The sequence below is a fragment of the Macaca fascicularis genome, chromosome 9 (genome assembly GCF_037993035.2).
Source record: "Macaca fascicularis isolate 582-1 chromosome 9, T2T-MFA8v1.1".
Taxonomy (NCBI): domain Eukaryota; kingdom Metazoa; phylum Chordata; class Mammalia; order Primates; family Cercopithecidae; genus Macaca; species Macaca fascicularis.
The window spans coordinates 119,313,367-119,326,637 of NC_088383.1; the positions used below are offsets into that span (position 1 = coordinate 119,313,367).

The 13,271-nt window shown below is 35.8% G+C and overlaps 1 protein-coding gene across 7 annotated transcripts in view; it reads left to right on the forward strand.

Moving 5' to 3' along the window:
• Positions 1 to 13,271, forward strand: part of MXI1 (MAX interactor 1, dimerization protein) — an 81,128-nt gene that overhangs the window by 33,649 nt on the left and 34,208 nt on the right. For all 7 annotated transcript variants that reach the window (XR_012418200.1, XM_005566405.5, XM_074002688.1 and 4 more), the window contains exon 3: positions 5,137 to 5,166. Coding sequence is in view for 6 of the 7 variants with exons in the window: in XM_005566405.5 (XP_005566462.1) it covers positions 5,137 to 5,166 (30 nt within the window). In the remaining variant the exon portion in view is untranslated. The remainder of the gene's footprint in view (positions 1 to 5,136; positions 5,167 to 13,271) is intronic.

Below are 13,271 nucleotides of genomic sequence, written 5' to 3' on the forward strand. Positions count from 1 at the left end.
AGTCACGAAGTATACATATATCCAGCTTTGATATGTAAAGGTTTTTGATTGTAGTTATTGTTGTGCATCTTGTTTAGATACTTGCTGTTTGGGGCTTAGTTCTTGTGGTGGTAATGGTTTTGTCATTGTTAAGAAAGAAGCAATATATTTCTTTCTTTTTTTTTTTTTTGAGACGTAGTCTGGCTCTGTTGCCCAGGCTGGAGTGCAGTGGCTGGATCTCAGCTCACTGCAAGCCCCGCCTCCCGGGTTCACGCCATTCTCCTGCCTCAGCCTCCCGAGTAGCTGGGAGTACAGGTGCCCACCACCTCGCCCGGCTAATTTTTTTTTGTATTTTAGTAGAGATGGGGTTTCACCATGTTAGCCAGGATGGTCTCGATCTCCTGACCTCGTGATCCACCCGTCTCGGCCTCCCAAAGTGCTGGGATTACAGGCTTGAGCCACCGCGCCCGGCCAATATATTTCTTATGAGGCATTTTTTCTAAAAGTTTACAGTATTCAACTTTTACTGTTTTTAATGGTTTTTAAAATGAGATGTACTTTTTGATGGAAACAAATGCACAAAACTACCATCTTAAAAGAAGAGTAATAATAAATAGAAGTTTTACTGTTCTACTAATCCCAGTATATTTTCAATCTCAACCCCTTTGGTACATCCTTGAGAGATACCTGCTCTACTGTAGCTGAAATTTTCTGTTTTTCTTGCCCTCTACGTATATGTGTAAGAATTGTAAGCTTTAGGATACCAATTAGAATTTAGCTTCGTAGAATGTGTTCTTTTCATTGTGTGGAGGGCAACATGTGTGAGGCACTTCAGGATTAGAAAGTAAGTTAAATGATAATGTTAACAAAGTGTAGGGGTTTGGCTCATTAATTCATCAAAATTAGAAATCTTTTCTTTTGCTAGAAGAGAGTATTGGAATTCTGGAGTAGGGGTTTTTATTTTCTTTCCACGATGGTACTGCTCTTGAGCCAAACTGTACCATTTCGTATAGTTTCAATTCTATGGTTCATTTCTTTGACTACCACCAAACTACACCCTAAATAATCACAAGTTTATGTATTGGAGCTATGTTGTAGTCAATGAAAAGTCACATATCTGGTTAAGGTAGTCGCATTTCATAGATAATGACTCCCATTCAAATAGGGAATACATTAGGATGCCTCTCTTAAAGGGATGCTGTTTGTGAAAAATATTACCTGTGATTCAGTGATAAAATGATAGACATGTCTTTTTCTCTGTCATTGGAAGTTGTTAAGCATTCAGGGTAAGGGTGTTTGAAAGGAAGACACAGTTCATTAGTGTTTGCTCTCAGAGGTGCATTTTATTGGGAGAAGAAAAGTGGGCTAACTAGATGGGTTATTCAGAACATCTCAGCCTTACACAGGGAATTTATCGTAATTGAATATTTCAGTGGAACATTATTGGAAGGGCTTGGGTGGACACATAGCTCAGAGAAGCAAAGGGGTTGTTTCTGAATGTGCTAGCGTGTGATGCGTTTAATTACTTGTTTATCGCCTCTGCTGTTTGGATTACTTTCTCTGTGTACATATAATTAGGCATCTCTCTCTGTAATATACTCCTAAACCTTGTACTGTCCTCACAGCTGACTAAATGATCAAGTAGCTTCAGTCACCTATCGTTCAGTTTCTCTTTCCATCATTATGGTTGTCGTTTGCTTATTTCCAGGCTAATTCTGTTATTGAGAATCTATCAATTTGTTGTCCCATGTAGTATAGTTAATAACGTTTTGGGTACCATAATTTTAGTCTTTTAAAAAAATAATAAAAATATTAACAGCTAACAATAGCTAACGTCTGTTAAATGTTTATTAGGAGCTAGATGTTTTTATATATGTTTCTCTAATTCTCACAGTAACCTGGCTGAGGCATATGTAATACTCCAGTTTTACAGATGAGGAAACTAAACCAGAGAGGTTAAATAAGTTGTCCCAAAGTTACACAGCTAATGTGAGTGACAGAGTTAATATTTAGATTCAGGACTTTCTTTCTCTAACACCATGGGTCTTTATGATCTCTCTGTGTTGTTTGCTGGTTTTGCTTTGGACTTCACAACTCGACTTGTTTGCTTATCTTATCCCTTCCACTTGGAATGGCATCTCCTTAACAGTTTCAGACTCTACCAGTAGCCAATGTACCTATCATGTAAGCCTTAGAACAAATGCCACCCTTTTCTGAAGTTTTTCTTACAGTGCCATTTGGAAGTAAACTGTCTCTTTTGAACTCCCATAATACTTTGTACCTTTCTTTGTATATTTATTTTGCCTTCAGTTATAATTATTGTTAAACATATCTTAATTTACCCAATGGAGACGGTCTTTGATTTCCTGCACTGTAAGATAGCCTTGAACACTGAAGCTTCTCAGTATTTGTTGACTTGATATTACAGGTAAAAACCCATCAAAACAGAAGTAAACACTATTGATGCTTTTTAAAAAAAATTGGAAGAACATGGCAACATGGTAATGATTTGTATATTTATGATCATTTTTGCTTCTTGTTATTTGAAAATCTTGCTAAATTTTGCTGGTGGTATAATTAAATGTGGCATGCATTTCCTGGTTTAGTGAAAAGGTTCATAATCTTAGCTATCATTTTCTTTCAAAAAAGATAATAAAGAAATGTCTGTTTGACAGGCAGGAAGAACCCGCTGTTTTAATTTTGTTCACAGCAGTGGGTCAGATTATGATCTTTTGGAGCTAGCTTTGATAATAGACTCAATATAATATTGGAATTCAACAATTGGTTATTGTCAAGTATATTATCTCTTGCACTGATGGCTGTCAGTGCGATTGCCAGACTGTTTAGAATAAGTTTATGGCTGTTTAGAATAAGTCTATGGCAAATAGTCTACTCTTCTCTAAATACAATGTTTCCATTTATTACTTACTGTAGTATTTTATATGTGCATTGTCTTTTTGTTTTGTTTTTAGTTTTCTTCTCAGAGAGAGGCAATTAAACCAAAACTTGCTCACTAGTGGGGGTGGGGAATCTTATTATTGATTCTTTACTCCAATTTTGAATGATATTTTTTCTTCTAAACCTCTTTAAATAGGCCTTTTCCCTCTTCTAACTTAACTGATTTACTTTAACATTTAATTCAAACAAAGATTAACAAAATTTTAAATAAACACTTTTATGGTGATAAAGGCACACTGTGGTTGTAATTTATTGAATTTTGAGCTCCGAGTTGCTGTTAAACTAGGATTTCTGACTATGCTTTTATAGTTTCTTCTATCTGAATTCTTGAAACATCGTTAAGACTCTATTTACTTCCCTCAAAGGAGAAGTCCTTTTGTTAAGATAATATTTTTTAAAATGAGTATCAGTCTTTTTAATCTCATGTCTCTTAGACTTTATGAAATTACTCATGAAGCAAAAGGTGGATAGGAGACAGTAACTCAGAGAAGTCTTTTGGCCCTTGAGCTAAGACAGTGGATAAAATTTACACAAATTACGAGACCAGCAAAAGCACTCTTTTTTTTTTTTTTTTTTTTGAGACGGAGTCTCGCTCAGTCGCCCAGGCTGGAGTGCAGTGGCCGGATCTCAGCTCACTGCAAGCTCCGCCTTCCGGGTTTACACCATTCTCCTGCCTCAGCCTCCCGAGTAGCTGGGACTACAGGCGCCTGCCACATCGCCCGGCTCGTTTTTTGTATTTTTTAGTAGAGACGGGGTTTCACTGTGTTAGCCAGGATGGTCTCGATCTCCTGACCTTGTGATCCGCCCGTCTCGGCCTCCCAAAGTGCTGGGATTACAGGCTTGAGCCACTGCGCCCGGCCAAAAGCACTCTTAATTTTAAGGTTTGAGGATCTGATTATTAAATATCCATTGAAACAATCAGATTAAAGCAGTCAATATTCTTTAAGCATTTGACATTAACCAGAATCTACAAAATGATGAAAGTTTTAGTTCTAGTGACAGGAATTTAAATTGTCCTTCACAAAATTCCTATTGTTGTTAATGTTAAGTTATTGCAAAAGTAACACATGTTAATTCCAGGGAACTAGTATAATTCTAATAGTAGCTAACTTTAGAGTTCATTATATTTTGCTATTTAGTGTAAACTTGTTAATCCTTATAACAATGATATGAGGCAAATACTGTTATTTTTCCTATTTCACAGATGAGGAAACCGAGCACAGAGAAATGGAGGGACTTTACTGAGGCCATACAGTATTTGAACTCAGGCAGTTTGGCCTTAGAGTCTGTGCCCTTAACCTCTATTCAGTATTGCTTCTCACTGAATGGTTAAGATTTGGGGATTATTAAGATAGACCTGGATTTAAATCATGGCTGCCACTTTATACTCTTGGGATAGGAGTATATTTCTTGACTTCTCTGAGCTTCAGTATTCTTGTTTATAAAACAAAGGTTGTTTTAGGGATAAAATAAGATACATTAACTGCTTATCCCACTGTTCCCCATATGCTGTGCTTGTTCAATAGATGGTATCATTTAAAACAATGAGAAGCAAAATGAAAAAAAGGCACCAAAACAAAACAATAACCATTGCTAACATTTCGAATTATCCAGTCTTGTAAAATATGTTTCTTGATTTTATTAATATATTTTTTCTTATATTAGTATATTTTTCTTTCATGTATAACTTTTTCTTGTTTTTGTTTCACAAAATAAGGTGGGAAGACTTGGATTTGCCTCTATCACTTAGCAGTAAGGCAAGCCTTTTTTGGCTTTTATGCTAGCCAAAACTTTTTTTTCTCTGTTTAGAAGTGGGTAGATGGAGATAGAGGAGAACATGGAAGTACACACACTTTTTTTTTTTTAAACAAAAACAGGATTATATTTAAAATTTCTTATATAACATCTACAGATCAACAAAATCTAGGATGCTAGAAGTAGGGAGCACATGTGCTAGTATTACTTTTATTAAAATAACAAACTCCAGTTTCAGAATATTTAGTGTTGTTAACTGAAAATACTATATTTGAATAAGCAATCTTAATGAATGTAGACTATTTCCTCTTGATGAGTGAGCTTGTAGAAGTCTGACCAGATATTGCATTGTTAAATACATTCATTGGGTGTAGCATAACCTCCTGTCTTTCTATAGCTTTTATCAACAAAGCATGGCTAATGCTTTTTTTTTTTTTCTTTTAGATCTACACACAATGAGCTGGAAAAGAATCGGTGAGTCAGTGATGAAGTGCAGCTTTCACTTATGTTTAAAAGCAAACTCACCATTTTACCTGTGAAAATAATGTAATAGTGCATATGTAGTTGTAATTTTACTTTTCAGATGTACAGCCTATTGTGAGTCTGATACATATGTATTTTCTCCAAAAAATGACTTAAATAGTAAGCTTATAGCAGCTAGAAGATGTAAATACATTTTTAAAGCTTATTCGAATTTGAGTTTTAGGTGTAGCCTTTATTTCTGTCTCTGAAAACGAGTTAATTATTAAAAGCTCATGGTTTAAATGTGGTTTTGCTAAAGGGTAGTATTTCTAAAGAGTAGGTAATAAGCATTACAAATTGGAGGGTATTGAATTTTTCTTTCTTTGTAATTTGTTCATTCATTCATTCATTCAATTTATTCATGCATTCAACAACTATTTATCAAATATGAGCTGTATGTCAGTGCCAGACAGGCAGAATGCTTTATATAGGAAATATAAGAATATATAAGATAGTTTTTATCCTTTCCTTAAGGAATTCAGAACTTTGTAAAGGAAAGACAGGTAATTAAAGTACTATATAATGTGGCAAGTATGGTAATGGAGAAGCAGAAGGTACTGGACGTACTGAAAGATATTTTGGAAGGTCACCTGATTCCTTTTTGAAGGGAGTCTTGGAAAGTCTGCAGAGGATGGTGAGTGAGCAGTGTATACTGAGGAAGCTGCAAAAGGGTTCAGGATGACTATAAAAGATTGTAACATGAAGTAAAGCATGCCAGGTATTGAAAAGTCTTGTCTACCATGCCGAACGAAGAGTTTAGACTTCCTGAGATCCATAGGGAGCAGTTAAATAATTTTAAGGTGGTTATCATTTGATCAGCCTGTTTCTTGGAAATATCATTCGGCTACAGTTTGAAGAATTGGTTGGTTGGGAGAAGGGATACCAGAGGCATAAAGACGCTTTTTAAGGCTGTGCAGTAATTTAGGTAAGAGATGATGGTGGCCATTGAGATAGAAGTAGACAAAGTAAAGAGTATGGAATGGAGTCAATAGAAATTGGTGATTAGTTATGGATAGTTGAATCTTAGATGGTATTACTATTAATTGAGGAAAGAGAAGAAGAGGACAAGTTTGGAAGAGAACATAAGAATTGTAAGAGTAAAATACTTTCTTTTTGGTATAGCGATTAGGTTAATAGCAGCCAGGCATGGTGGCTCATGCTTGTAATTCCAACACTTTGGAAAGCCCAGGTGGGAGGATCACTTGAAGCAAAGAGTTCGAGACCAGCCTGGGCAGCAAAGTGAGACACCCTCCATCTCTACAAAAAAATAAAAATAAATTAGCTGGGTGTGGTGGCATGCAGTCCCAGCCACTCAGGAGGTTAAGGCAAGAGGATCACTTGATCCCAGGAGTTGAAGGCTGCAGTGAGCCATGATCATGCCATTGCACTGCAGCATGTGTGACAGAGTGAGACCCTGTCCTAAAAAAAAAAAAAGAGATTAATAACAAACTGAAATCATATGTACCAGCTGTTTTTGACAAATAAGATCTCATGACCTTCAACTTTCTGTCCTCTCTTTAACACAAAATAGATTGACTAGCCTAACTGCCTCATTGCAAGTAAGTTTAAATGTCAAATCCCCTTGAAAAGGCTTAGCATAGTCTTTTAGGCAGACTCAGTGGCTGTGACTACTTTGTTTGCACGATACTCTGTTCTTGTCTCCTATTGTAAGGCTGAATAGTTAGCATTGTAATTATTTGTTCGTATGTCTCTTTCTGCCAAATGACTATGCCCCAAATGCAAAGATTCTGTTTTGTTCAATTTTGTATCCTCAGTGCCTAGCATTTGAGGCATGTATAGGAGACAGTGGCTCTCATATTGAGTGAAGGATAAAACTGGAGCTCAAAGTTGAGTGGTCGAGTCAAAGACATTTTGGTAGTTAGTGGTAGAAACTCCTTCGTTTTAAAGAATCTCTTTTCTGCTTTTAATTTCTGATTTATTAAAGATCTGGATAGATAAAGGAAGGACATATCTGGCTATGTTAAACATAACAAAAAAGACTGAGAAATGAAAGTTCTGAGGATCCTAAAAATAAAACCTTAAATTGAAGTTTACTCTAAATTAGATCATAGAGTATGTTTTGGGCCCATGGATTAAATATTGATAAACATGTGGCTTTTATAGTTACTTCATTTGGATGTGGTCCTTGGGAGACCCTCATTGGAAACCTGGCAAAAACCATGAACACTGGAGTAGAGACTCTTTTTAGTAACTATTTGGAATGGAGCTTTAAAAATCTTTGATTCAGTTTTGTTGAATGTATTTTGCAGATTCTTTCTGACTCATTGATAACCTTTTTAAAAACCCTCACAGAAGATGTGTGCATCACCCATAGTATTACTTTGGTATGCCATATAAGTTGTTTAATCTAGCATCTAGCTGTGGCACAGGTATAACACGTGTGGTTTTATTACCTGGGCTGTGTGTAATCTCCAATAAAAGTCATTTGTTCCTATTTTATTTACTTAGATATAAGACTTTTAGACTGGTTTCTTACCCTACCTTACTTCACTTAAGGCGTGATTTCCTTATCTTCTTCTAATAGCTTTGGAAGTGCTAACAGATATTCTTTATTAGCCCAGAGGACTAATAGACATTGTTTATTTCTCAAATTATTTCTTCCCCTCTCTCTTTACTCCTTTTCCTTTCGCTGTTCCCTGAGGCTTCATTGAAAGATGATATAGAATTAACTTTTCCAAGATATATTTGTTTTTAAAAGGGATTTTTATCAACAAAAATAAAACTCAAATTTAGAATAATAATCTGTACCCCGCTTCTGGAAAGTTACCAGTGGTGGTCTGGCAAAAAACAAAAATACTGGTAGACGTAGGATAGGGGAGGTGGTTTAGCAAGAAGGTGGCACAGGAATATTTTTAAAATTTAAGCCTATGTTGTTTTTATGTTTTAAAGCCCCCATCCAGTTCTGTTTAACAGTCCTCTTTACCAAGGCATCATTTTTATTTGACATGTTAAAGAAAGAAAAGTTAATCTAGCTTTGGCATCCTTTAAAATAAATAGAATTTTGGCTTTACCTTTGATATGCCTTTGAGTGTGATGTTATATGAAGACAGTAACTCACTATCAAAAGATTAGTTTTGTCTTCATTCTGAAAGACATTCCTGAAGTAATTCATATTTTTTAAAATTTGTCACTTTATATAACATATTCGTGTCAGAAATTACTTTTTTCCTTTTTAGCTTGGTTCTGAAATCTTGGATATAAGCTTCTCTGCGTCAGTGTTTTTTTTTTTTTTGAAACGGAGTCTTGCTCTGTCACCCAGGCTGGAGTGCAGTGGCGTGATCTCAGCTCACTGCAAGCTTTGCCTCCCGGGTTCACACCATTCTCCTGCCTCAGCCTCCCGAGCAGCTGGGACTACAGGTGCCCACCACCACACCCGGCTAATTTTTTTTCTATTTTTAGTAGAGACGGGGTTTCACTGTGTTAGCCAGGATGGTCTCCATCTCCTGAGCTGTGATCCACCCACCTCGGCCTCCCAAAGTGCTGGGATTACAGACTTGAGCCACTGCGCCCGGCCTGAGTTAGTGTTTTTTTATTGGAGCAAATGCAGTGAGATTTGGAGTAGGTGATTTTAAATTGCTGATGAATGGCTAAGTAATTCCCGATAGCTATCTCAAACAAAGCCCTAAAATTGTTGAAGCCCTGGGATCTGGCCTAAAGGATATAATAGCCACCAGATGTTGAGGTTCATACTACCAGATCTCCAAGGGAAGTCTAGTGATGGAGTTTGGGTTTTGACAGGCCCAGAGTAGTTGGTTGTGATCCACAATTACCCCAGGATTCCTATAGCCCATTAGGGAGCTCTAGGTAGTTTCAGGACTGATAGAGAAATTCAGATTTTCTTCTTGGATAGGTCTTGGGAGCTGTTTTCTGCCCAAATCCTTATTGGTTATACTGAGTCTGCTCTAGATGGTTCAGAGCATTTGTTACCTGTGTACCAACCCTGTCCGCCTAGGCCCACAACAGGTCATAATAGGCGTTGGAGATGGAGGGGAAGCAAAATACTTCAGATGTTCTGCATTCCTCAGGAACCGATGTGAATCATCTCATAGTAAACTTAATGAGACTTTGAGATTGAAGAATTAAGATATTACTTTGCCCATTGGCTTATCTTACAGGTTGGGTCCTTTGTCAGAGAAGACACAATTCAGTATCAGTACAGATTTTAGATTGCCTCATTGTTTTTTCATTTTTTTAATTCAAATTGCTGATGATGTTTTAGAAAGAATCAAAAACTCTGGCCAGGCATGGTGGCTCATGCCTGTAATCCCAGCACTTTTGGGAGGCCAAGGGAGGTGGATTGCTTGAGGCCAGGAGTTTGAGACTAGCAGGGCCAACATGGTGAAACCCCGTCTCTACCAAAATTACAAAAATTAGCCAGGCATGGTAGTGCATCCTTGTAATCTCAGCTTTTTGGGAGGCTGAGACACAAGAATTGCTTGAACCTGGGAGGTAGAGGGTGCAGTGAGCCAAGATCATGCCACTGCATTCCAGCCTGGGCAACAGAGCAAGACTTGTCTAAAAAAAAATAAAATCAACAACTTTAACAGGACTCTGATGGTCAAGAACCTTAGTGCTAGAAGGGCCAAAAGAGAACACTGGACTAATAATGTCTTCCTAGGCAGAGGAGAAGTGACTAAATATTTGTTAAAATAAAATAAAATAAAACAAAATAAGAAAAGGATGTCTAGTGAGTGGTAATAGGTGTTCTCCATATAGGGACTTTCACATACCTCTGAGGGAAAAATGGAAATTAGCATTTATAGAGTTCTTACTGTGTTCCTCCACTGTGCAGGGTTGTTACATAATTCTGTAAGGTAGAAAGGCTGAAAGTTTGAGTCAAAGTGTCAAAAACTGGCCATTTTATCATCATAGCTACAATTTGAAACAAGATGGATATGAGCACAAAACAGTTCTAATCATGATCCTTTTTGATCATGAATATGAGAGTTATGGTTAATATCAATCTTTCTCTTCAGCAACAATTAATAAATACTATATATGGCATCATGATAGATCAAATGAAGTATAAGATACCCTATTCTATTCTAAGGTTAAGGTCATTATAGTTTGGTATTTATATTTCATCTTTCAATATCATGATCTAGTTAAGTTACCAGTAAATGTCTAGAAGGGTACACTAATAGTGTTTTTCATACTGAAAATTGAAACTCACTAGTGGTCTATGTGATCATTTAGTGAATCATTTTGAAAAAGAAATTGAAGAAAACACCAAAGTACACTGCATGAAGTAAAGTTAAATATGGAATTGTGAAACTTGTGTATACTGGATTGTGATATAAAATACTGTGCGTCATAGTCAAAACCTACTACTGTGGGTAGTTAAGGAGAATGTATACTGAGCCATGAAGAAGAGAGATAATTTGAATATAAGAAAAGAATACGGAAAGGAGTCAGTGTGAGTAGAGCCGTGGAAGCAGGAATGTAGCATTGTAAGCTGTGTTCAGGAAGGAGTGAGTAGACCATATTGAGTTAAATAGCAGAGTCTTATCAGATTAGTAGTGGAAGACGAGGCTGAAAAGGTGGTTTGGAATTAGACTGTGGAATGTTACTGAATGCCAAGGAATTTGGATTTTATTTTATTGGCAGTGGTGAATTTTTGAGGCTTTTGAAGCAAAGAGATAGGCATGTACAAAGCATTAAAAAAAGTACAATCTAGCTCTGGAAGCAGGGAGACCAGTTTGGATGCTTTTTGAAGTAGTCCATATAGTAAAAAGATATGAGTCAGCACTCAGGTGATAGAATTGGGAACAGAAAGGAAGACAAAGGTCTAAGAAACACTGTAAATAAAAAATTATTTTCTGTTAATTGGTACTACTTATTTCTTCACATAGCTGCAAAAGTTATCTTGTCTCAGTGCCTACTGCAGCAAGGAAAAAAAAAATGATCTTCTCAAAGAATATATCAAATTGAGTCATTTCTCTGTTTACAGTCAGCTTCTCACTACAATTAGATAAAGTCTGTGGCCTGCAAAGTGCACCACTCTATCCCTTATCTCCTGTAGACCTTCTGACATTGCTTCCTCTCTTTTCTTTAAACACAGCATAATCATTTCCATCTTAGGACTTTTACACTTGCTGTTCCTTCTGCTTGGAAAGCCCTGCTCTAGTTCTTCATCATTATTTAGTTCTCAACTCTCAGGTCATCTGATTAGAGAATAATAATCACCTCCTGGTCACACTCTATTGCATTAGTTTTTATGTCACCTTAACATGTATATCTGCCTGAGTTATTTATTCATTTATATTGTCTGACTTCTTTCACTAAAATATAAGTTTCAGGAAGGCAGGACTTTGTCTTATTTACCCGAGGACATAGCAGTCATTTAGTAAAAATTCATTGAATAAAAAATTATATGTGATAGTAGATTTATAATCAACATGTTTTCACATTATAATGACTTCAGTGAAAAGTGATGAAGATATATACTCTTGAGAGTTCAGTTGACCTAATAAAATAATTTTATAATAGGCAAGTAGAAAATTTAATGAATTCTTAAAATGTAAATAAATTATATGAGAAAACTTGGTAAGTGAGAACAGCTTAAAGGATTTTTACCATGCCAGAGTTTATCCTACTTTTTTAGAAGTGTATGGACTCATTTAGTCCTTTAGGATATCATACAGTACACTAAGATAAGGATAGGTAATTTTATAAAGGAGAACACTTTATCTGATGAAGTTTTTGCTATACTTGTGGGATCTTTATTCCTTTCTCATCCCATGACTTGAAAATGGTAAGCATTTTTACGAGGAAAAGATTTATTTATACTTGTAGACAAGAATCCTGTAAAAAATTTCAAATTTTTTGTGTTAGAATTTTTGATGGATTAGTTCTGTTTATTCCAATTATTTGGACATGATAATGAATATAATTTTTTTTTTATCTATACTGCCTATCATGTCCCCATTTTACATGGATGTTTTAACAGAGTGATGGTTTTGGTCTACCTTATCTTAGAACAAATGTAAAAGTAAATCTTTATGACTGAGGTTAGGCAGTGTTTTCTCTTGGTACATCATCAGACTAATTTAGGATTCCTTGGCAGGAAGAGCATATCTGAAATGGTTTTCACTGCCTATTTTTTGTGCTTTTAAGATACTTGTTTAAAAAGGACCTTTTTTTTTTTTTTTTTACATGGTGTGCACATTCTAGAAAAAGAATGTTCACTTGTTAGTAGGAAAGAAATAACATTGGTTTGGCAGAACTTTCTTTAAAACTCTTACCTCAACTAATAGTACTTAAAGGGTATTTGCTTGCATTAAAGTCTAGTTGCAGGGTTAGAGAAATCAAACCTTTATTGTAGGTTTGAAATTAACCTATAACTTCAGCTGGATTAGAAGTCTATGGTTTTAGATTGGGTACTGTAATTTTGGAAAGTTTAGTCAAAATCCCATTTTAGCCTTGGGTTTTACTAGGATGCAAAGGGTATTAGTATGTCTCAGTTTGAAAATACTTTAGAGTAACTTTCTCAACCTGATAAACAGCGTTAATGACAAACTCACAGCTTATGGCACTTGTAATGGTGAAAAACTGAATGCTTTCTCCCTAAGATCAGAAATAAGGATGTCAATCCCTAAGATCAGAAATAAGGATGTCAACTTTCATGACTTAATACTCAACATTGTACTGGAGGTTCTATCCAGGGCAGTTAGATAAGAAAAAAATAAATAAATAAAAGGCATCCAGATTGGAAAGAAAGAAGTAAAACCATTTCTGTTTGCAGGTATCATAATCTTCTGTACAGGTATACTTCGTTTATTGCACTTTGCAGATACTGCATTTTTTAGCAATTGAAGGTTTGTGGCAACCCTGTGTCAAGCAAGTCAGTTTCCAACAGCATATGTTCACTTCATGTTTCTATGTTGTATTTTGGTAATTCTTGCAATATTTTAAACTTTATTATAATTTTATGCGTTATGATGATCTGTGGATCTGTAATCTTTGATGTTACTATTGTAATTGTTTTAGGGTGTCACAAACCATGCCCATATAAGATGCAGACTTAATAAATGTTG